The 24864-nt window shown below is 43.1% G+C and overlaps 2 protein-coding genes across 5 annotated transcripts in view; both read right to left on the bottom strand.

The window, feature by feature from the left end:
* Positions 1–1322, bottom strand: part of LOC129818202 (poly(ADP-ribose) glycohydrolase-like) — a 29561-nt gene extending 28239 nt beyond the window's left edge. Inside the window, exon 1 of the mRNA XM_055873913.1 lies at positions 676–1322. Within this exon, the coding sequence (XP_055729888.1) occupies positions 676–1266 (591 nt within the window). The 5' untranslated portion in view covers positions 1267–1322. The remainder of the gene's footprint in view (positions 1–675) is intronic.
* An 8689-nt stretch (positions 1323–10011) lies between these two features.
* The window catches only part of garnl3 (GTPase activating Rap/RanGAP domain like 3), a 234930-nt gene continuing 220077 nt past the window's right edge, over positions 10012–24864 (bottom strand). For all 4 annotated transcript variants that reach the window (XM_055873909.1, XM_055873911.1, XM_055873912.1 and 1 more), the window contains 2 exons: positions 13526–13646; positions 10012–13317 (listed from right to left, as the gene is read on the bottom strand). In XM_055873909.1, coding sequence (XP_055729884.1) covers positions 13152–13317; positions 13526–13646 — 287 coding nt within the window. In that variant the 3' untranslated portion in view covers positions 10012–13151. The remainder of the gene's footprint in view (positions 13318–13525; positions 13647–24864) is intronic.

Below are 24864 nucleotides of genomic sequence, written 5' to 3'. Positions count from 1 at the left end.
TTGCTCCTTCTTTTCCTGTCCCTTACTCCGTTGACTCCGCTGCTTGGCTCTGGTATGGTGGGTGATTCTGTAACGGCGATCCTCCTCCTCTCCATCTTCGGAAAAGGAGGAGTATTGAGGGAACCAAGGCGCAGCGAAGTTTGAACACATATTTATTAAACAAGACGAAAAAACGAACACGAACTACACTTGAAATGATACAAAATAACAAACGACGTAGACTGACCTAAACATGAGAACTTACATAGACACGAAGAACGCACGAAATGGAAACAGACTACATAAACCGAAACAGTCCCGTGTGGTACGAAATAACATACAGACACGGAAGACAATCACCCACAAACAAACAGTGAGAACGCCCTACCTAAATATGACTCTTAATTAGAGGAAAACGCAAACCACCTGCCTCTAATCAAGAGCCATACCAGGCAACCCAAAACCAACATAGAAACAGATAACATAGACTGCCCACCCAAAACACATGCCCTGACCATAAACACATAAAAAACAACATAAAACAGGTCAGGACCGTTACATATTCATAATTCTTCTGCTGTGGATAGGTGTCATTTGAATAACTATGTTTATTTCTCTCTCCTATTAAACCAACCTTCCTACTTTGTCTTTATTTCTGTTTATCAGAGAGTTACCAACAAGTTGTTCTGGTCTAACCTGTTTCTCAGTCCTCTCTGCTGCAGCTGACACTGTATCATGGCCTTTATGTTCATCCATCATACATTGATAACAGATGCATTGTTGATCGGTACGACAGTAAACCTCCAGCAGTTGGTCATGATGAGAGCAGATCTTCTCCTGTAGTTGTGCGGTGGCTTTGACCAGCTTGTGTTTCTTTAGTACAGGAAGATCATAGTGAGGCTGGAGGTGAGTCTCACAGTAAGACACCAGACACACCAGACAGGACATGAGGGCTTTCTGCCTTCTGGTCTCAGTGCAGAAATCACACGCCACATCTCCAGGTCCAGCATTGCACAGAGCAGGGGGAGCAGCCTGGAGTCCTGTCTTCTTCAGTGTCTCCACCACCTCAGCCAGCATGTTATTTTTCCCCAGAGTAGGCCTTGGAGTGAAGGTCTGATTGCACTGAGGACAGCTGTAGATGCCCTGATTGTCCTGATCCCAGTAGCCCTCAATACAGCTTCTACAGTAACTGTGTCCACAGGGAATAGCCACCGGCTCCTTCAGTAGTTCCAGACAGACAGAACAACAGAACTGGTCCTGGTCCAGCAGAACTCCCTGCTGAGCCATTTAGACTGTTGTTGTTCACTCTCACACAGACAGACGACAGAGAGACTCAGATCAGTTTCGTTTCCTCAGAAGAGAGTTTGTGGGAGGGGGAGGGACTTCCTGGTTCTGCTAGAGGGTGGAGTTAGAGAAACAGACGGAGGAGACAGAGGGAGGGAGGGAGAGAGAGAAAGAAACAAGAGAAAAGGTGTCTGTGTGTGTGGGGGTGAACAAGAGAAAAGGTGTGTGTGTGGGGGGGGGGGGCATGTGAATAAGGTATAACCTCCTTTCTGCTACAGTCTTATGCCTGTCATCTTCTCACAGTGATGGGCTCAGGGAGCTGGTATGTAGTGATATCTCATGCAACCACAGACCACAAGACCACCATCCCACTAACAGCCCAACCCAAGATGCAGTCTCTCACACACAGACAGACAGACAGACAGACAGACAGACAGACAGACAGACAGACAGACAGACAGACAGACAGACAGACAGACGCAGTCACAGACAAAGTCATAGTAATAAATCAAATTGCATTTATCACATGCTTCATAAACAACAGGTGTGGACTAGCAGTGAAATACTTACTCAGGGGCCCTCCCAACAATGCAGAGAGAACAAAAATAGAGAAATAATAGAAAGTAAACACTTAATAATAAAGGTAATGATATTACACAATAAGTAATGATAACTTGACTATATTCAAGGGGTATCAGTACCGAGTCGATGTGCAGGGGTACAAGGTAATTGAGGTAGATACAGTTGAAGTCGGAAGTTTACATACACATAGGTTGGAGTCATTAAAACCCTTTTTTCAACCACTCCACAAATGTCTTGTTAACAAACTATAGTTTTGGCAAGTCGGTTAGGACATCTACTTACAGACAGATCTGTAAGTAGATCTGCTTACAGACGGATTATTTCACTTATTATTCACTGTATCACAATTCCAGTGGGTCAGAAGTTTACATGCACTAAGTTGACTGTGCCTTTAAACAGCTTGGAAAATTCCAGAAAATTATGTCATTGCTTTAGAAGCTTCTGATAGGCTAATTGAGAATTGATAATTAATTGATAGGCATACCTTCAAACTCAGTGCCTCTTTGCTTGACAAAAGGGGAAAATCAAAAGAACTCAGCCAAGACCTCAGAAAAAAATTGTAGACCTTCACAAGTCTGATTCATCCTTGGGAGCAATTTCCAAACGCCTGAAGGTACCACGTTCATCTGTACAAACAATAGTACGCAAGTTTAAACACCATGGGACCACGCAGCCGTCATACCGCTCAGGAAGGTGACGCGTTCTGTCTCCTAGAGATAAACAAACTTTGGTGCGAAAAGTGCAAATCAATCCCAGAACAACAGCAAAGGACCTTGTGAAGATGCTGGAGGAAACAGGTACAAAAGCATCTATATCCACAGTAAAACGAGTCCTATATCGACATAACCTGAAAGGCCGCTCAGCAAGGAAGAAGCCACTGCTCCAAAACCTCCATAAAAAAGCTAGACTATGGTTTGCAACTGCACATGGGGACAAAGATCGTACTTTTTGGAGAAATGTCCTCTTGTCTGATGAAACAAATATATAACTGTTCGGCCTTTCAAATCATTTCATGGCTAGAGATGTGAGTGCTGGGGAAATATTTATTTTTATTTAACCTTTATTTAAATCAGTTTCGAACAAATTGTTTTTTACAATGATGGTCTACCAAAAGGCTAAAGGCCTGGGATTAAAAATAAGATATAGGACAAAACTCACATCACAACAAGAGAAACACCACAACACTACATAAAGAGAGACCTAAGACAACAACAGGTATACGGAGATGACCAGTTTACAGAGGAGTATAGAGTGCATTGAAGTGTCCTATAAGGAGCATTGGTGGCAAATCTGATGGCCGAATGGTAAAGCACATCTAGCACATCCTTACTGTAACGGCCAATCTATAAATGATGTCTCTGTAATCTAGCATGGGTAGGATGGTCAACTGAATCATGGTTAGTTTGGCAGCTGGGGTGAAAGAGGAGCGATTACGATAGAGGAAACCAAGTCTAGATTTAACTTTAGCCTGCAGCTTTGATATGTGCTCCCAAGTACTTGTATGAGGTGACTACCTCAAGCTCTAAACCCTCAGAGGTAGTATTCACACCTGTGGGGGGAGGGGCTTTCTTCTTAACAACTCACATGACCTTTAATTTGGAGGTGTTCAGAACAAGGTTAAGGACAGAGAAAGCTTGTTGGACATTGAGAAAGATTTGTTGTAGGGCGTTTAACACAAAATCCAGGGAGGGGCCAGCTGAGTATAAGACTATCATCTGCATATAAATGGATGAGAGAGCTTCCTACTGCCTGAGATATGTTGTTGAGGTAAATTGAGAAGAGCGTGGGGCCTTGGATCGAGCCTTGGGGTACTCCCTTGGTGACAGGCAGTGGCTGAGACAGAAGATGTTCTGATTTTATACACTGCACTCATTGATAGAGGTAGTTAGCAAAGCAGGCCAAAGACCCCTCAGAGACACCAATACTTAGTTTGGAGGGGGACCAGAGAGTTGTGAGAAACAGATAGAGCAGTTTTGAATTTGGAAGCTAGTTCATCAGGGGGGTTGGGGGTGTGGTCAAGAGGCAGGGCAGAACAGATGGCATCAGAGAGTTGGAGGGGGTCAACAGCTTTGATGTTGCAGAAGGAAAGGAGGCGTTTGTCAGTGTTGTGGTGTGAGTATGAGGGAAGAGAGAAATGAAGGTTATTGTGGCCAGACAGTTGGAATAGGGAGGGGGAGATATGAGTTAGGTTGAGGCCAACAGAGCAGACAAAATCAAGTATGTGTCCCTTGATGTGAGTGGGAAAATATACATAATGGGCAATATTGAAACTGTCCAGAACAGCAATGAAATCAGAGGAAAGTTTTGAGTTTGATGAGCTCGTGTGAATATTCATATCGCAAAGCAACATTAATTGGTGGGAGAATGGGACAGCAAAGGTGAGTAGTTCAGACAGGAATGATTCATTAAGTTCAGGAGGACGGTACACAAGGATAGCCAGCGGCAAGTAGCTTGGTTAAGAGAAAATAAATTACCAGGTTGTTGCCAAGTTTCAGTTAGGTGGAGGAAGTCTTGTCGTCAGATATTAGTTCATAGACCAAGGGAGCTTTGTTCATTGATCTCTCTTTCTCTCTCTCTTTCTTTCTCTCTCTCTTTCTCTCTCTCTCTGGTTGACAATCACCCTCCTTCCTTTATTGTCCCCACTCGTCCTCTCTTTCATTTCTTTCTCTCCTCTTGTGCCAAAATGTAAACTCGTCCTCTCTTCCACCTCCTGTGCCAAATGTAAACAAACTGTTAAGAGATTACTTGATGAGAAATGACTATTATATTATTATACTATTACATTATGATACTTTTATATTATTATATTATATCAAACATTGTATAAGATCCAGTAGTAACTTATGAAGAGACGAGGTGAAAATGTCTACTGGTCTGGTGGGGATCTCTTTGGGACTAAATAAAGGATTTATTTACAGTATTTTAGTATAGTGTTCTAAGCTTTTTAAAATAATTAATTATTCTTTCATTCAATAAAGACAAGACAATGTCAACACGTCGGTCTTAGAATGCTATATATGTTATAGATTAATAACTTATTAATAACATATTAAAAACAAATATTGTGTGTGCCAGCACTCAGCCACAATACAGGGCTCCACAATGCTCAGTTTAGTTTACCAATACACTAAGAGTGACATCATTACTGGATTATAAGAAGGAATGTATCAATCATTTTGGACAATAAACAGTGTGGACTAAGAGTATTTTAATTTAGAGTATACTTAACACATAGTGTCCATTTCTTGTCCATCACCAGAGCGGTTATATCACAAAGATGAATGAGATAGACGTTGTTAGTTTCCTAATTCATAAAAGAAGATTGGAATGGACATGGTAAAACTGAGTATGATAAGTTATAACACATCCAACTATAGCTTTCTCAATGCACCACAAAATGAGTCAGATCAAAGTTAACTCAAATCAAATCAATCAAATGTTATTGGTCACATACACATGGTTAGCAGATGTTAATGCGAGTGTAGCGAAATGCTTGTGCTTCTAGTTCCAACAGTGCAGAAATATCTAACAAATAATCTAACAATTCCCAACAACTACCTAATTCACACAAATCTAAAAGGGTGAATGAGAATATGTAGATATAAATATATGGATGAGCGACGGCCGAACATGCTACCTTGTTAATCCTGCTTTGGGTAAGTGTCACTCCCTGTCCTTAGTTCCTTTTTTATGCCTCTATTTTGGTTTGGTCAGGGCGTGAGTTGGGGTGGGCATTCTATGTTTTGTTCTATGTTTTCCTTTTCTATGTGTTTGGCCGGGTGTGGTTCTCAATCAGAGGCAGCTGTCTATCGTTGTCTCTGATTGAGAACCATACTTAGGTAGCCTGTTCCCACCTGTGTTGGTGGGTAGTTGTTTTCTGTTTTGTGTGTCTTCACCTAACAGAACTGTTTCGTTTTTTCGTTCTTGCTCTTTGCTATTTTGTTCAGTGTTCAGGTTATTTATTCTATTAAAATATGAACACTTACCACGCTGCACCTTGGTCCTCTCCTTCCAACAGCCGTTACAATAAATCTGGCCTGGTGTAGCTGACATCATAGCGCCTTCATTTCATCACAGTCAATTCATTCATTCGGCAGCAATTCATTAAAATGCCCTTTATAGTTCATCATAATACTACTTAAACTGAGATTGACACCAGAGAACCAGTCTAACTTATTGTAATTCATAAACAATACTTGAAAAGATATCAATACAGTTGTTGCTCTGCATCTTCATCAAAGTGAGCTTACATGGAGATAAATATGAATGCACATGATTGAAATGCTGTAAAAAGTGCAAGAAATAAAAGTTTAAATACTTTCAATTACACATTTTTGGGGGTATGTGTACTTTACTTTACTATATTTATTTTTTACAACTTTTACCTCACTATACACCTGAAGAAAATAATATGCTTTTTGCTCCATACATTTTCCCTAAAAGGGTTTTACAGTACCTGGAACCAAAAAGGGTTCTCCTATGGGGACAGCCAAAGAACCCATCTGGAACCCTTTTTTCCAAGTCTACATTTTCTGGACTTTTTCAGAAATCTATTGGTGTCTTACTGATTTTCTAAAGACCAACAGGAGAGCTCACATTTAGAGATCCCCGGTGGTCAGTCTGTCCTGTCAACAAATGGACCTGACCTCCATATTCACAGTGTTATGGCTGTCATCGGAATGAGACCAAGGTGCAGCGTGGTAGGCGTAAATTTTGAATTTATTAAATGAACACCAAAAAAACAAGAAAGATAAACGACACGTAATATATACTAGCGCTAAACCAGCAACTAACAAAAACAAGATCCCACAACTGAAAGTGGGAAAAAAGGCTGCCTAAGTATGATTCCCAATCAGAGACAACGATAGACAGCTGCCTCTGATTGGGAACCATACTCAGCCAAAAACAAAGAAATAGACAACATAGAATGCCCACCCCAAATCACACCCTGACCTACCCAAATAGAGAAATAAAACGGCGCTCTAAGGTCAGGGCGTGACACACAGTGAGCCTAATTCTCCTAATAAGCTAGTATAAAATAGCTTTGAAACCTTGCTCATGAACAACTACTCATTGCAACATGGCAGTTAACAACCGCAATTAGCATCACCACAACTTTCTTTTGCTTTCCATTTGAATTGTTTGTTTCAGATACTTTAGGATAATGTCATCACCTTGGTGAGAAATGAGCTGAAGATGCTCAAGGCGATTCTTTGTAAAGAATACCCAGATTGCACTGAGAGTCAGAGGAAGGATGAGGAAGTGATGCATGCTGAAGATGAGAACCAGGAGAGGGATGCCAGAAAGGGGGCTCTGAAGATCAAGTCCTAAGGGACATAAACCAGAAGAAGCTCACTGACACACTGGAGAAAAGTGGCTTTGTGGGCCACTGGTAGTTTCGGTTGGGTAGCGGCTAAGGACAGGGTTGTAACTACACTTGTAGAAAAAGAGGTTATATCTAGAACCAAAAATGCTAAATCGGCTGTCGATCCCTTTTGGGTTCCATGTAGAACCTGTCACGATCGTCGTAACTTTAAGGAAGAGTGGACCAAGGCGCAGCGTGAGAGAAATACATCTTCTTTTATTTTTGAAGATGAAACACGAAAAACGAACACTTTTACAAAACAAAACGTGAAGCTACAAACGTAAGTGCATACACAAGCTACAAACGTTAAACATAGACAATTACCCCCAAAAGCCTACTGCCTATGGCTGCCTTAAATATGGCTCCCAATCAGAGACAATGAATGACAGCTGTCTCTGATTGAGAACCATTCAGGCAACCATAGACTTACCTCGACACCTACACTCAACACAAACCCCTACACTCTACCAAAACCCCCTAGACGCTACAACTACCCAAGACAAGACAAAAACACAAACATCCCCCCTGTCACTCCCTAACCTAACCAAAATATTACAGAAAATAAAGATAACTAAGGCCAGGGCGTGACAAAACCCTTTTGGCTTTTTTAAATTTATTTATTTTTATTTTTATTTTTTAAATTTTATCCCATTTTCTCCCCAATTTTCGTGGTATCCAATCGCTAGTAATTACTACCTTGTCTCATCGCTACAACTCCCGTACGGGCACGGGAGAGACGAAGGTTTGAAAAATATTTCCTGCAAATGGAGAGATGAAGGGTTGAAAAATATTTCCTGCAATTCTAGTTTGACATGACTTACTTTTGAGGGGTATATGTAGGGGTACTTTGAAAAAAACAGTATAAGTGGAGGATAAGTGGGGGAGAGAAACAGCTACAAAAAATGTTCAGTTCTATAATGCTATTCTACACATTTTGTCATTGTTTTAAAGCTAATTTCCTGCAATGCCATGGGGCATAGAGCAACATTTGCTATTTTATAGCTAATTTCATTCTATTCTTCTGCGATGAGGATGAGAGAACATTTTACAGTTTTAAAGCTAATTTCCTGCTACTCTACACATTTTGACATGTCTAAGATAAAATGTTGCCGTTTTTAAGTAACTATCCAGTGAAATAAAAATTTCTAATGACCGGTATAAGCCCACACCATTCTATTGTTGGGGTACGCCCACACCATTCCAACACAGAAAAGCAGATTTGTACGTAATTTTAATAAGCAGAACACTGCCATACATGTCCCCTCCTCCTGGAAGCACTCACAGAGTTGGAGTGTATCTCTGGCCGGCCGGCACTCTGTCCTTCAAAGCGTCTCTTCTGACACACTGACCCTCCTTCACACGTTCTACACAACATTCACTGACCATCCTTCTAACGCAACTCTGGGGCATGATGGGATACTTTTCACTGTCGTCATGGAAGAGGATGGGGAGTGGTACTTGTTAAGTCCGTTTAGTTCAGATTTGCAAACTGCTGCTCCCAAAACACCAGATTTGGTTTGGGGGGTGCCAACATTAGTAATGTAGTAATTCATATTAACATTCTCTGCGCTTCATGTCCAAATTATCTTAAAATAACCTAAAGGGACAGTTTGGGATTTTGACAATGATTGTGGCTCTCTATCTTCTTCCCCAGACTCAGATGAAAATGTTTAAGTTCATGCATCCAGTATGAAGGAAGTTAGAGGTTGTCACGTATACTCCCTCTCCGGCCTCTAGGTCATCAGGCTGCTGATTATCCCGCACACCTGTCACCATCGTCTCGCGCACCTGCGCCCCATGACACTCACCTGGACTCCATCACCTCCTTGATTATCTTCCCTATATCTGTCACTGACGCTTTTACATTTCAGTTGGGGCACAACTGGACACAGGCCAAGAAAGAAGAATCAGCTTTCTATGTTGTTACATTAGTATAACACTGGGTAACATTGTTTGGAAATAATTCAATACGTTTAAAGGATTAGGAGACGACATTGGTAATGAAGAAAGTAGACCTACCTGAATGTGTCCAATTGGTCTTGTTTTCATTGCAACATTTTGCAACAGAGTAAATGTTTTACAACAGAATTGGCATAATGAATACACCCCTAATTGTATCAGTTAGTGGTGCATTCAAAAGCATTGGGAAAGAGCTCTGCAGAGTGCTGCATTGGCCCCATCGCCTGCTTTCCCCATGGTTTTGAAGAGAGAAGGGGTCAGAGGTATTGGGAGGGACGGAGAGTGCAGTGGAAAAACTTTGCCCATTTGTGTCACAGGGAGAATGAAGTAAGGTTGAGAATGTGGTGTATGTGACCGTATGTGTGTGTTCCACCGGGGGTGCTGCTGTTACAGGGAGATTGATGATTCTGCTCAGACACACACACACACACACACACACACACACACACACACACACACACACACACACACACACACACACACACACACACACACACACACACACACACACACACACACACACACACACACACACACACACACACACACACACACGACAAACAGGCTCCAGCAGGGACTGGAGCAGACACCAGATGTGTTGACACAAAGCTTGTGCTAACTTGACCTGCTAATATGGCCCTAATTTGACTCTCAGTTTGTGCCGCCACCTTTCAGGTGGGAAGAGCGGTGTTTCCATGTGTGGCAGTTGGGGAATCATGGGAAATGTAGTTTAGCAGGTAGATCCTTACAGTCGGTGGTACAGATACAGCTTCCAGAAATTTCTGACATCACAACACCATGAATAACTAATCCATAATGAGGAAGACAACAAACAAAATGTGTTCAAATTTCATAAATATTTATTACATATCAATGAACAGAATTTACTACTTTCACAGCAGTGGTCTACAGCACTTATTCAAATAACTAAAATAATTGTTCAAAAAATTATAATAATAATAATAATTTTAGAATAAAGGTTGATTTGAGGCCACATTTGAAACACAAACATTTACAAGTAGTACTTGGCATTAAAAACGATGGCGATACAATATTTTTAAGACACTTGGTGTTATTTTTATTATTTTTTCTTTCGTTTTGATATCACAGAGAGGTTGAGCAACAGTCTAAACACTAAATATTGATTTAGATACAAAACCACTGCAAAAACATCAAGGAGTAGGGAGGTGTGAACTTAACAGGGACGACGGAAACAAAGGAGAGAGTAACAGGTAGAATGATCAAAGTGATAGAAGCCGTATTACAAACCTTCAAACCACCAGACATCCCTCTCCCATTCACCTACACTCTTGTTAAGAACCAGGGTAATAAATAACAAGTCAAATTCCATTGTAAAAATAGTCCCCCTATGTTTTCCCTCTGGTTTTGCGTAATAGTATTGAAAGAGACCATATTGAGACAGGCAAGTACAGAAGAAAAGGGTGTGATAGAGAGAGAGAAGGGGGCTCATGCTAGATCAGAAGAGGGGTGCCATGTCGCAAACTGACCACTCATGGCCAAATGTATGCACAGATGCTTAAGCCAAGAACTCGCCCTAATATTCCTCTCAGGACATGTACTGTATGTAGGTTTTGCAGCAATATCACCGTGACCTGTATAGTAGTAACAACAGAGCCGCTCCCTAACACTGCTCTCAGCATGATGCAGCTTAAGACACTGAGAACACAATATCACGCTGTACGTCAAGGGAGGGGTCTGAACCCTGGTCTCCCATGGGAGATACCAAACTCCTAACTATTAGCCCAGTAGGAAATTCCCACTTGGGTTAAGGATGACACTGATTTTCAGAAGTTGCAGGCGTGAGCCCAACTCATGTCCAGTACATACTGATGAAACACTACATTTACCATGACGCCCCAGTATTGAGTCACGTTTGACCCGACCCGCGTGCTGATAGGCTGATGTCACTCTACTCATTGGGATTGGTTACTTATCTATCTTATCAGAGGTGTGTTAAGTATCAGAGGTGTGTTATGGCTTCCTCTGTGCTGTTTCAGTCCACTCTCTCTTTACATGCATCACAACTCCTGTGTTCAGAAATGTCCCATTGCACTTGGGGAGTTATGCCTTGCTCCTAGTGAAGAGTTGGAGAGGAGAGGAAATTCCGTCTTCCAAATAGTTCCTATAGGGACTCTGAGTTAGGCTACAGTACCTACCATTTACCATCTAACCCATCTACCATCTAACCCTAACCCATCTACCATCTAACCCTCCTACCATCTAACCCTAACCCTCCTACCACCTAACCCATCTACCATCTAACCCTCCTATCATCTAACCCTAACCCATCTACCATCTAACCCTCCTACCATCTAACCCTAACCCTCCTACCACCTAACCCATCTACCATCTAACCCTCCTACCATCTAACCCTAACCCATCTACCATCTAACCCTAACCAATCTACCATCTAAATGGACTCTCATCCACAATGTCTATGTCCTAAAAGCCACCCCATTCCCTATATAATGCACTACTTTTGATCAGCGCTCTATGGGCCCTAGTTAAAAGTTGGGACCCAACCTATGACCGACTACATTACCTCATGCCATCACTCCTAAAAGGAAGTAGTTGGCTACTTGATACATTCTCCAACCCGACTAACAAGATAATCAATGTTGGCTGAGTCTACACACCACTATACAGAGAGGCAAGCTGATAGAGGTCCCACGTAGACAATAGCGGCCTAACACCAGACAGACCATGTCCACTGGGCACAGACGTCAATTCAACGTCTATTCAATGTTGGTTCAATGTTATTTCATTGAAAGGACTATTCAATGTTGATTCAGCCAGTGTGTGCCCGGCTGTTTGTGTCAGATACTGCCGTCAACCCACTAGAAAGCCGATGAGCTAACTGGCCGCTGGCTATGACAATGTTGGGCCACTTATAGGCCACAGTAAGCTTACTGTCAGGGAAGGTTGTAGTCTGTGTATAGAAGACTGTATGCCTTTTCATTCTGTGAGGACCTGGACTGAGGGATTCTCAGGGATAGCCAGAAACAGGACAGTAGTAGCAAAGGCATGGCATGCAGGTGCTTTTAGAAACCCTACAGGGGGGTGTGTTTGTGTGACTCTATGATGATTGAACCTAGCTCACAGAGTCACTGTAGATGTTATCTACAGAGGGATACATGACTAAGACTGCTACTGTCAGAGACCAGCCAATCAGAGGAGAGGTGGCTGATGGGAGTTCTGGTTTTGGTGTAGGATGTGGCGAATTGGCACTTGTGGGAGACTCTGCCTCCAGTCCAGCCCTGTCTACCTGCATACTGTGAGTTGGAAAGGAAACAGAACAAGACTGACAGACATGGAGAGCATAAAACATCTTACATTTACTAAATATGTGAATAAAATGTGTATTATAATATATCTATAAAGGCATACATGTCTGTCAGTGTGTATGCATCTTAATATATAAATAGATGTACACATACATATATTATACTACAGTTGAAAGTGGATTAGGAAATAATCATATAATATGCAACAAATGGTAAGCCAAAGCAACTTCACGAGGGCGTCGGTTCCAACACAGATTTTTCTTCGTGCCTTGGTGCGTAGATTTACATTCAGTTTTGATTTATTGATGAAACCTTCGCCGTATAATGACCTCTGAACTCTGAACTAACCACACCACCTCAAATGACCTCCTCGTTTTCTTTGGGTTACTCGCTGCAGTGCAACACACACACACATATCTCTTCTACACACCACGTCTGAGGATGAAGACCCAGACCACAGAGATAAAAACTAAACAGAAATCAACAGACTACAAATAAAATGACCGAAAGGAGGAGAGAAGAGGTGGATGAGGAGGAAAGGAGGAGCAGAGAAGAGGTGGATGAGGAGGAAAGGAGGAGCAGAGAAGAGGGGGATGAGGAGGAAAGGAGGAGGAGAGAAGAGGGGGATGAGGAGGAAAGGAGGAGGAGCAGAAAATAAGTGCATGATGGGATTGTCTTCACTTTAGGTCCAGGATGTCTTCTTCGAACGAGGTGGAGAGGGTGAAGGGGCTGGCCAATGGTGGGCTCTCCTCTCTAAGCACCACTTTCTCTGGCTCCGCCTCCGAGCTGGACGAGCAGTGCCGTTGGATGTCCGAGTCCGTGTCGGCCGACTCCGAGCCCATTCTGATAGGACACAGAGCATGCCCATCAGTTTGAATCACTACATCATAACGTTTTACACTCATATCATTTGAACATTGGGGAACCGCAAGGGCCCTCTACACCTTCAGAGAGGGCCTAAGGATAGATACAAATCTGTATATATTTTTATATATTAATATAATCTGTAATCTAGGTTTTTGAGTTGTTGAAGATGATATGGGTCCTTCACCTGTCACTGCTGGTGGATGTCAATGTTCGTGCCTTTATCTCTTCCTCAGTGGTCTTCTTGCTCATCTTCCTCTGTTTGACCGTGCTGCTGTCGGGCTTACTGCTCGGCTCCTCGGTCAAGCCTGGGAAGAACACACAGAACAAGATCATTCAGTAGGGGAATGTCATGCCCACTCAGAAAGGACCGACCTCAACACAACCGCTCAATTAACCACTTAGAAAGGACCGACCTCAACACAACCGCTCAATTAATTGAGCGGTTGTGTTGAGGTCGGTTCTTTCTAAGTGGTTAACCACCTAGAAAGAACCGACCTCAACACAACCGCTCGTGTTGAGGTCGGTTCTTTCTAAGTGGTTAAAACCACTTAGAAAGAACCGACCTCAACACAACCGCTCAATTAACCACTTAGAAAGGAGGAGCACAAATAGCATTACAATCGCTGGTGGTGCTTAGAATGGTTCTAGTGGGTTACAGCAGGTTAGTATACTGGGATGGTTCTAGTGGGTTAAAGCAGGTTAGTATACTGGGATGGTTCTAGTGGGTTAAAGCAGGTTAGTATACTGGGGTGGTTCTAGTGGGTTAAAGCAGGTTAGTATACTGGGATGGTTCTAGTGGGTTACAGCAGGTTAGTATACTGGGATGGTTCTAGTGGGTTAAAGCAGGTTAGTATACTGGGGTGGTTCTAGTGGGTTACAGCAGATTATTGTGCTGGGATGGTTCTAGTGGGTTACAGTAGGTTAGTATGCTGGGATGGTTCTAGTGGGTTACAGTAGATTAGTATGCTGGGATGGTTCTAGTGGGTTACAGTAGATTAGTATGCTGGGATGGTTCTAGTGGGTTACAGTAGATTAGTTTGCTGGGATTGTTCTAGTGGGTTACAGTAGATTAGTATGCTGGGATGGTTCTAGTGGGTTACAGTAGACTAGTATGCTGGGATGGTTCTAGTGGGTTAGACAGGTTAGTATGCTGGGATGGTTCTAGTGGGTTACAGTAGATTAGTATGCTGGGATAGTTCTAGTGGGCTACAGTAGGTTAGTATGCTGGGATGGTTCTAGTGGGTTAGACAGGTTAGTATACTGGGATGGTTCTAGTGGGTTACAGTAGATTAGTATGCTGGGATAGTTCTAGTGGGCTACAGTAGGTTAGTATGCTGGGATGGTTCTAGTGGGTTAGACAGGTTAGTATGCTGGGATGGTTCTAGTGGGTTAGACAGGTTAGCATGCTGGGATGGTTCTAGTGGGTTAGCATGCTGGGATGGTTCTAGTGGGTTAGACAGGTTAGTATGCTGGGATGGTTCTAGTGGGTTAGACAGGTTAGTATGCTGGGATGGTTCTAGTGGGTTAGACAGGTTAGTATGCTGGGATGGTTCTAGTGGGTTAGACAGGTTAGTATGCTGGGATGGTTCTAGTGGGTTAGACAGGTTAGTATGCTGGGATGGTTCTAGTGGGTTAGACAGGTTAGTATGCTGGGATGGTTCTAGTGGGTTAGACAGGTTAGTATGCTGGGATGGTTCTAGTGGGTTAGACAGGTTAGTATGCTGGGATGGTTCTAGTGGGTTACAGTAGATTAGTATGCTGGGATAGTTCTAGTGGGCTACAGTAGGTTAGTAAGCTGGGATGGTTCTAGTGGGTTAGACAGGTTAGTATACTGGGATGGTTCTAGTGGGTTACAGTAGATTAGTATGCTGGGATAGTTCTAGTGGGCTACAGTAGTTTAGTATGCTGGGATGGTTCTAGTGGGTTACAGTAGATTAGTATGCTGGGGTTGTTCTAGTGGGTTACAGTAGATTAGTATGCTGGGATGGTTCTAGTGGGTTACAGTAGATTAGTATGCTGGGATGGTTCTAGTGGGTTACAGTAGATTAGTATGCTGGGATTGTTCTAGTGGGTTACAGTAGATTAGTATGCTGGGATGGTTCTAGTGGGTTACAGTAGATTAGTATGCTGGGATGGTTCTAGTGAGTTAGACAGGTTAGTATGCTGGGATGGTTCTAGTGGGTTACAGTAGATTAGTATGCTGGGATAGTTCTAGTGGGCTACAGTAGGTTAGTATGCTGGGATGGTTCTAGTGGGTTAGACAGGTTAGTATACTGGGATGGTTCTAGTGGGTTACAGTAGATTAGTATGCTGGGATAGTTCTAGTGGGCTACAGTAGGTTAGTATGCTGGGATGGTTCTAGTGGGTTAGACAGGTTAGTATGCTGGGATGGTTCTAGTGGGTTAGACAGGTTAGCATGCTGGGATGGTTCTAGTGGGTTAGACAGGTTAGTATGCTGGGATGGTTCTAGTGGGTTAGACAGGTTAGTATGCTGGGATGGTTCTAGTGGGTTAGACAGGTTAGTATGCTGGGATGGTTCTAGTGGGTTAGACAGGTTAGCATGCTGGGATGGTTCTAGTGGGTTAGACAGGTTAGTATGCTGGGATGGTTCTAGTGGGTTAGACAGGTTAGTATGCTGGGATGGTTCTAGTGGGTTACAGTAGATTAGTATGCTGGGATAGTTCTAGTGGGCTACAGTAGGTTAGTAAGCTGGGATGGTTCTAGTGGGTTAGACAGGTTAGTATACTGGGATGGTTCTAGTGGGTTACAGTAGATTAGTATGCTGGGATAGTTCTAGTGGGCTACAGTAGGTTAGTATGCTGGGATGGTTCTAGTGGGTTAGACAGGTTAGTATGCTGGGATGGTTCTAGTGGGTTAGACAGGTTAGTATGCTGGGATGGTTCTAGTGGGTTACAGTAGATTAGTATGCTGGGATAGTTCTAGTGGGTTACAGTAGGTTAGTATGCTGGGATGGTTCTAGTGGGTTAGACAGGTTAGTATGCTGGGATGGTTCTAGTGGGTTAGACAGGTTAGTATGCTGGGATGGTTCTAGTGGGTTAGACAGGTTAGTAAGCTGGGATGGTTCTAGTGGGTTAGACAGGTTAGTATGCTGGGATGGTTCTAGTGGGTTAGACAGGTTAGTATGCTGGGATGGTTCTAGTGGGTTAGACAGGTTAGTAAGCTGGGATGGTTCTAGTGGGTTAGACAGGTTAGTATGCTGGGATGGTTCTAGTGGGTTAGACAGGTTAGTATGCTGGGATGGTTCTAGTGGGTTAGACAGGTTAGTATGCTGGGATGGTTCTAGTGGGTTAGACAGGTTAGTATGCTGGGATGGTTCTAGTGGGTTAGACAGGTTAGTATGCTGGGATGGTTCTAGTGGGTTAGACAGGTTAGTAAGCTGGGATGGTTCTAGTGGGTTAGACAGGTTAGTATGCTGGGATGGTTCTAGTGGGTTAGACAGGTTAGTATGCTGGGATGGTTCTAGTGGGTTAGACAGGTTAGTATGCTGGGATGGTTCTAGTGGGTTAGACAGGTTAGTGTGCTGGGATGGTTCTAGTGGGTTAGACAGGTTAGTATGCTGGGATGGTTCTAGTGGGTTAGACAGGTTAGTATGCTGGGATGGTTCTAGTGGGTTAGACAGGTTAGTATGCTGGGATGGTTCTAGTGGGTTAGACAGGTTAGTGTGCTGGGATGGTTCTAGTGGGTTAGACAGGTTAGTATGCTGGGATGGTTCTAGTGGGTTAGACAGGTTAGTATGCTGGGATGGTTCTAGTGGGTTAGACAGGTTAGTGTGCTTGCAACACATGGGTTGACGGTTTCATTCCCTCATGGGAAACATATAGTAAATATACTGTATGTGTCACTGTCACCTGTAGGTGCTTGTAGATGGAAACATAAGCTGTGTTTTAATACTCATACCAACCGCACTAACTGTACTATTTGTGACATGAATTGAGTATATAGTATGCTTATTGGTCATAGTATGGATATAGTTACTATGCCAAAAGTTCCCGGATGTCATACTACATTCGCCAAAACATGAAGTATACACGCAGAGGACACCATTTCTGTACTTTAGTGCCCATAATAAAATTCTTCAGGAAATGGGCGTGGCTTCACAACGTTTCCAGATTTGAAGAAAATGGCGGAAAATGTGCAGCTGAAGTACGAGGGCGGATACAAATTCATTGCTTTAACTAATTATGACAAATGTTAAGAAAATGTTGAGCAATGTAATAAAGTAATGACTTTTCAAATAAGACAATTTGTTAGCTACGCTATCCTTACGAACCACATAGCGTATCATTACAGCAGTATGTACCAGTTTGTTGTTAGCTAGCTACCTAACGTTAGTTGGCTACTTATACATCAAACTTGCCAATATATTAAGATGGCATATCCAAGATGGCGTAGCAGTGGAGACGTGTTTGTCGTTGTCCCATGTAAATGTATTCTTTTTTTTGTCTTTTTTGTATATATTTCAATATATGTCAATCTCTTTTTCCATTTTTAATTAAAATATACCTTCTGGCAACCCGTCTCACCCAATGTGATACGGATCCGCTATTTTTAGACCTTATAGCTAGAACCTCCATCAGAAGCTAGCCATCAGATGCTAACCAACTAATTAGCTACTAGCTATTTAGTCATTGCTAGCCACTGCTAGCAGCTTTTACCTCTAGCTCAGACACCAGCCGCTTTTACCCTGGATAATACCCGCCAGTCTGCACAACGCCAGTCTGCACAGCATGATATCAACCCTGTGCATATCAGGACTGCTTTTCTCCACCATTACTCCAGATTACTCCATTACTGGACCATTGTTCCAGATCCTCTCAGCTAGCTAGCTGCTACCGAGTGGCCTAGCCCCAAAGCTAGCCTTTGAACCAGACCCATCTCCCAGCCTGCTCAGTGGACCCTATGATCACTCGGCTACACAGCTGATGCCTCCCGAACTCTTCACTAACACGACTAGAAGCCACTACATCGCCAGATTCCTGCCGTAAGCTCTGGACCTTTGCATCGGATCATCGCAACTACCTAGCTGCTACCGAGTGGCCATAGTGGCTAACGCCCTTGTCCCGAAGCTAGCACCAGTTAGCCTTGAACCAGGCACATCTCCCGGCTAGCAAACGATATTGCTCCAGCTACATTATCTCTTTTGCCAATTGGCTTGGACCCTTTGTCGACACGGAGCCCCGCAGATCCATCACGATTGGTCTGAAGACATAATTCCATCCGATGTGCCCTCAACCGGTCAATGAAGATGCTTCTGCTATCCCCGGCCTGCTAACTTATGAACGCTGTGTCTCCCACTTGCTAGCGTAGTAACGACCTCCCTGTTTCATCTATAGCTGTTCACTGGACCCTATGATCACCTGGCTACATAGCTGATGCCTGCTGGACTGTTCATCAATCACGGTACTCTATTTTGTTTGTTTTGTTTATCTGTCGGCACTAGCCTCGAGTCAGGCCCTGTGTGTAGTTAACTGACCCTCTCTGCCCATTCATCGCCATTTTACCTGTTGTTGTTGTCTTAGCTGATTAGCTGTTGCTGTCTTACACATTGTCTTAGCTAGCTCTCCCAATCAACACCTGCGATTGCTTTATGCCTCGCTTTATATATCTCTCTAATGTCAATATGCCTTGTATACTGTTGTTTAGGGTAGTTATCATTGTTTTATTTTACTGCGGAGCCACTAGCCCCACTCAACATACCTCAGAGAGCTCTTTTGTCCCACCTCCCACACATGGGCTGACCTCACCTAGCATAACTAGTATCTCCAGAGATGCAACCTCTCTTATCGTCACTCAATGCCTAGGTTTACCTCCATAGTACATTATGCCCTGAATCTATTCTACCACGCCCAGAAATCGGCTCCTTTTATTCTCTGTCCCCAACGCACTAGACGGCCAGTTTTGATAGCCTTTAGCCATACCCTCATCCTACTCCTCCTCTGTTCCTCGGGTGATGTGGAGGTTAACCCAGGCCCTGTGTGTCCCCAGGCGCTCTCATTTGTTGACTTCTGTAACCGTAAAAGCCTTGGTTTCATGCATGTTTACATGAGAAGCCTCCTCCCTAAGTTTGTTTTACTCACTGCTTTAGCACACTCCACCAACCCTGATGTTCTTGCCGTGTCTGAATCCTGGCTTAGGAAGGCTACCAAAAATTCTAAGATTTCCATCCCCAACTACAACATTTTCAGTCAAGATAGAACTGCCAAAGGGGGAGGAGTTGCAATCTACTGCTGAGATAGCCTGCAAAGTTCTGTCACACTTTCCAGGTCTATGCCCAAACAGTTCAAGCTTCGATTTGTTTTTTTTTTGTCTCTCACTGTTGCCGCCTGCAATAGACGCCCCTCAGCTCCCTGCTGTGCCCTGGACACCATATCTGAATTGATTGCCCCCCATCTATCTTCAGAGTTCGTGATGTAGGTGACCTAAACTGGGATATGCTTAACACCCCGGCCGTCCTACAATCTAAGCTAGATGCCCTCAATCTCACACAAATCATCAAGGTACCAGGTACAACCCACCAGGTACAACCCTAAATACGTAAACATGGGCACCCTCATAGATATTATCCTGACCAAATTGCCCTCCAAATACACCTCTGCTGTTTTCAATCAGGATCTCAGCGATCACTGCCTCATTGCCTGCATCAGTTATGGGTCCACGGTCAAACGACCACCCCTCATCACTGTCAAATGCTCCCTAAAACACTTCTGCGAGTAGGCCTTTCTAATCGACCTGGCCCAGGTATCCTGGAAGGATATTGAACTCATCCCGTCAGTTGAGGATGCCTGGTTGTTCTTTAAAAGTCATTTCCTCAAGATCTTAAATAAGCATGCCCCTTTCAAAAAATGTAGAACTAAGAACAGATATAGCCCTTGGTTCACTCCAGACCTGACTGCCCTTGACCAGCACAAAAACATCCTGTGGCGTACTGCACTAGCATCGAATAGTCCCTGCGATATGCAACTTTTCAGGGAAGTCAGGAACCAATACACACAGTCAGCTCAGAAAGCAAAGGCTAGCTTTTTCAAACAGAAATTTGCATCCAGTAGCTCTAACTCCAAAAAGTTCTGGAACACTGTAAAGTCCATGGAGAATAAGAGCACCTCCTCCTAACTGCCCACTGCACTGAGGCTAGGAAACACTGTCACCACCGATAAATCCACAATAATCGAGAATTTCAATAAGCATTTCTCTACGGCTGGCCATGCTTTCCTCCTGGCTACCCCAACCCCGGCCAACAGCTCCTCACCCCCCACAGCTACTTGCCCAAGCCTCCCCAGTTTCTCCTTCACCCAAATCCTGATAGCAGATATTCTGAAAGAGCTGCAAAACCTGGAACCGTACAAATCAGCTCGGCTAAACAAAAATTATCCGCCGCCATTGTTGCAACCCCTATTACTAGTCTGTTCAACCTCTCTTTCGTATCGTCCAAGATTCCTAAAGATTGGAAAGCTGCCACGGTCATTCCCCTCTTCAAAGGGGGAGACACTCTAGACCCAAACTGTTACAGACCTATATCCATCCTGCCCTGCCTTTCGAAAGCCAAGTTAACAAACAGATCACTGACCATTCCGAATCCCACCGTACTTTCTCCGCTGTGCAATCTGTTTTTCGAGCTGGTCACGGGTGCACCTCAGCCACACTCAAGGTACTAAACGATATCATAACCGCCATCGATAAAAGACAGTACTGTGCAGCCGTCTTCATCGACCTGACCAAGGCTTTCGACTCTGTCAATCACCGTATTCTTATCGGCAGACTCAACAGCCTTGGTTTCTCAAATGACTACCTCGCCTGGTTCACCAACTACTTCTCAGACAGAGTTCAGTGTGTCAAATCAGAGGGCCTTTTTAAAACTTTTCGTCCGTACTTTCCGCTGGACTTGCACGCGCGTCGTGAGTTTGGAATGTGTACTGAACGCTAGAACAACAAGGAGGAATTTGGACATAACATAACACATGGAACTGGGATTCCTGGGAGTGCATTCTGATGAAGATCGTCAAAGGAAAGTGAATGTTTATAATGTTATTTCTGACTTCTGTTGACTGCACAATATGGCGGATATATTTTTGTCTTGATTGGGCTCTGAGCGCCGACCTCAGATTATTGCATGGTTTGCTTTTTCCCTAAAGCTTTTTTGAAATCTGACACAGCGGTTGCATTAAGGAGAAGTGCATCTAAAGTTCCATGCATAACACTTGTATTTTCATCAACATTTATTATGAGTATTTCTGTAAATTGATGTGGCTCTCTGCAAAATCACCGGATGTTTTGGAACTACTGAACGTAACGCGCCAATGTAAACTCAGATTTCTGGATAAAATATGAACTTTACCGAACAAAACATACATGTATTGTGTAACATGACGTCCTATGAGTGTCATCTGATGAAGATCATCAAAGGTTAGTGATTCATTTGATCTATATTTCTGCTTTTTGTGAATCCTCTCTTTGGCTGGAAAAATGGCTGTGTTATTCTGTGAATAGGCACTCACCTAACATAATCGTTTGGTTTGCTTTCGTCGTAAAGCCTTTTTGAAATCGGACACTGTGGCTGGATTTACAACAAGTGTATCTTTAAAATGGTGTAAAATACATGTATGTTTGAGGAATTTTAATTATGGGATTTCTGTTGTTTTGAATTTGGCGCCCTGCAGTTTTACTGGCTGTTGACAAGGTGGGACGCTACCGTCCCACATACCCTAGTGAGGTTTTAAGAGAAAATTAAAACAATGATGATGATTATGCCTCATAGGGTGTCTTTTCCTCTTTGGTTTCTCTGTGGTTTCTTCTGCTTTTCCTTTCTCTTTTTTATATGGAGGTACTAAGCGTAGGTTCTGTCAATATTAATGGGGGAAGGGACAGGAATAAGAGGGCTTGGGTATTAGAAGTAATAAAACAGAAAAGGCTTAATATAGTTTTTCTACAGGAGATACATAGTGATGAGGCTAATGAGGTTGACTGGGGTATGTGGTGGGATATACTCAGTCATGGTACTAATTTCAGTGCTGGGGTGGCAATCTTGTTTTCCTCAGGCTTAGGGGTGACTGTGATATCTACAACAGAGATTGTCAAGGGTCGGGTTTTATTGGTCAAGGCGGATGTTATGTTTTTTAATTTTTTTATTTATTTTTATGTTTATGCTCCTAATGAGGGTACAGAGTGTATTGCTGTATTTGATAAAATAAAGGAAACCTTAAGACAGTGTGACCAAGAGGGGTGTATGGTTTTAGGGGGGGACTGGAACTGTACAGTGGATCACACTGCTGAAGAACCTCACCTGCGGTCAGCAACGTACGTACCCTAGAAATGGTTTTAACAAACCTCCAGACAAGCTTCAATGACATACAACACTCCTTCCGTGGCCTTCAACTGCTCTTAAACGCTAGTAAAACTAAATGCATGCTCTTCAACCGATCACTGCCCGCACCCGCTCACCTGACTAGCATCACTACTCTGGACGGTTCTGACTTAAAATATGTTAACAACTACAAATACCTAGGTGTCTGGCTAGACTGTAAACTCTCCTTCCAGGCTCATATTAATCATCTCCAATCTAAAATTAAATCTAGAATTGGCTTCCTATTTCACAAAAAAGCCTACTTCACTCACGCTGCCAAACATACCCTCATGAAACTGACTATCCCAAACATTCTACTCAGCAAACTGGATGCAGTCTATCACAGTGCCATCCGTTTTGTTACCAAAACCCCATATACCACCCACCACTGTGACTTGTATGCTCTCGTCGGCTGGCCCTGGCTTCATATTCGTTGCCAGACCCACTGGCTCTAGGTCATCTATAAGTCTTTGCGAGGTAAACTTCCGCCTTATCTCAGCTCACTGGTCACCATTACAACACCCACCTGTAACACGTGCACCAGCAGGTATATCTCACTGGTCATCCCCAAAGCCAACACCCACTCTGGCCGCCTTTCCTTACAGTTCTCTGCTGCCAATGACTGGGAACGAATTGCAAAAATCGCTGAAGTTGAAGACTAACTAAATTTAAGCATCAGCTGTCTGAGCAGCTTACCGATTGCTGCAGCTGTACATAGCCCATCTCTAAATAGCCCACCCAACTACCTACATCATCCCCATATTGTTTTTATTTACTTTTTCGCTCTTTTGCACACCAGCATTTCTACTTGCACATCTATTACTTCAGTGTGAATTTGCTAAATTGTAATTACTTCGCTACTATGGCCTTTTTATTGCCTTACCTCCTAACTCCATTTGCACATGCTGTATATAGAGTTTTCTATTGTGTATTGACTGTACTTTTGTTTATCCTATGTGTAACTGTGTTGTTTTTTGTCGCACTGCTTTGCTTTATCTTGGCCAGGTCGCAGTTGTAAATGAGAACTTGTTCTTGTAGGAGTTAGTACTTAGACATATAGAGACAGATATCACACTATTAAGCAAAAGACAGGTGTACATTAGAATATAAGAGGAGAAGGCAATTCGTGAGTGCATTTGCTATTCTGGTAAAAACAGGAATCTAAGACATAACAGACATAATGGCCAAAGCCATAAAAAGCATAAAGGCTTAGGGTAAAAAGGAAGAGGCGACACTTAAAGTACATTGTCTATTGTCTAGGACAGGAAACTAAAGCAAGGCCATAAGTGCATAGAATGGCTGGACATACCGAGGTCAGAGGGACACACAAAGGAGGGGGGCAGCCAAATGACCAACAGATAGACTATAGGCATAATACATATTTATATTAGGACACTGAGAGGGTCCTGGCACCATTGTAATCTAATCAAGAGCGGATACAGGCGTTATTGGGCATAAACAAGCAGGAAGTCTAAAATGAGAGATATGGGATGGACTCATTTGATGTGTGTGTATAAGAACAGAGCCAGTGATTATGGAAGTTGGTCTTTTCCGCGGACTGACACGGCTTCTGATATTTTATATTAAAAGCCTATATTGAATTTACAAGTCTTGTAAGAGTGTTATATTTCTGAGACGATTATCCACGACATTCTCAACTGGCCTACCTGGTTAAATAAAGGTGAAAATAAATAAATCAAAATAAACTATAGGCTATCTAACTACCTAACGATTATTGACTTGATTATTCCCGTCATTCTTAGCTTAGCTAAATGGTATAGTAGTTGTGCGTTCTCAATGGACATTCGGGTGTTTTCGTAAATTCGCTCTGGCCATCTACTCTGATTTCATAGCACTCTTGTCTGAGTCTACCAGAGCGCAGAATAACGAATTTACAAGCGCTCAACACCGGTTGAATATGGCCGGTGTTAATAAACATAGGCAAAAAAGCGTAATTAAATGATTGCCAGCAGCCCAGTTGCAGTCACTAACGCTCTGGATAACATGAAAACTGCCTAACCAGCTCTGCCAGGGCGAGTAAAATGGCCAGAGTGGTCTCATTTGTGTCTGGAAGTAGCTAGCAAGCTAGCCAACGTTAGCTTGGGTGCTTGACTGCAGTGGTAAGGTCAGAACGCTCAAATCAACCCTACTCCTCTGAATTTACA

This window comes from Salvelinus fontinalis, chromosome 21 (assembly GCF_029448725.1).
Source record: "Salvelinus fontinalis isolate EN_2023a chromosome 21, ASM2944872v1, whole genome shotgun sequence".
Taxonomy (NCBI): Eukaryota; Metazoa; Chordata; class Actinopteri; order Salmoniformes; family Salmonidae; genus Salvelinus; species Salvelinus fontinalis.
Note: the sequence above shows the minus strand (reverse complement) of the source record. Positions and strands in the feature narration are given on the sequence as shown.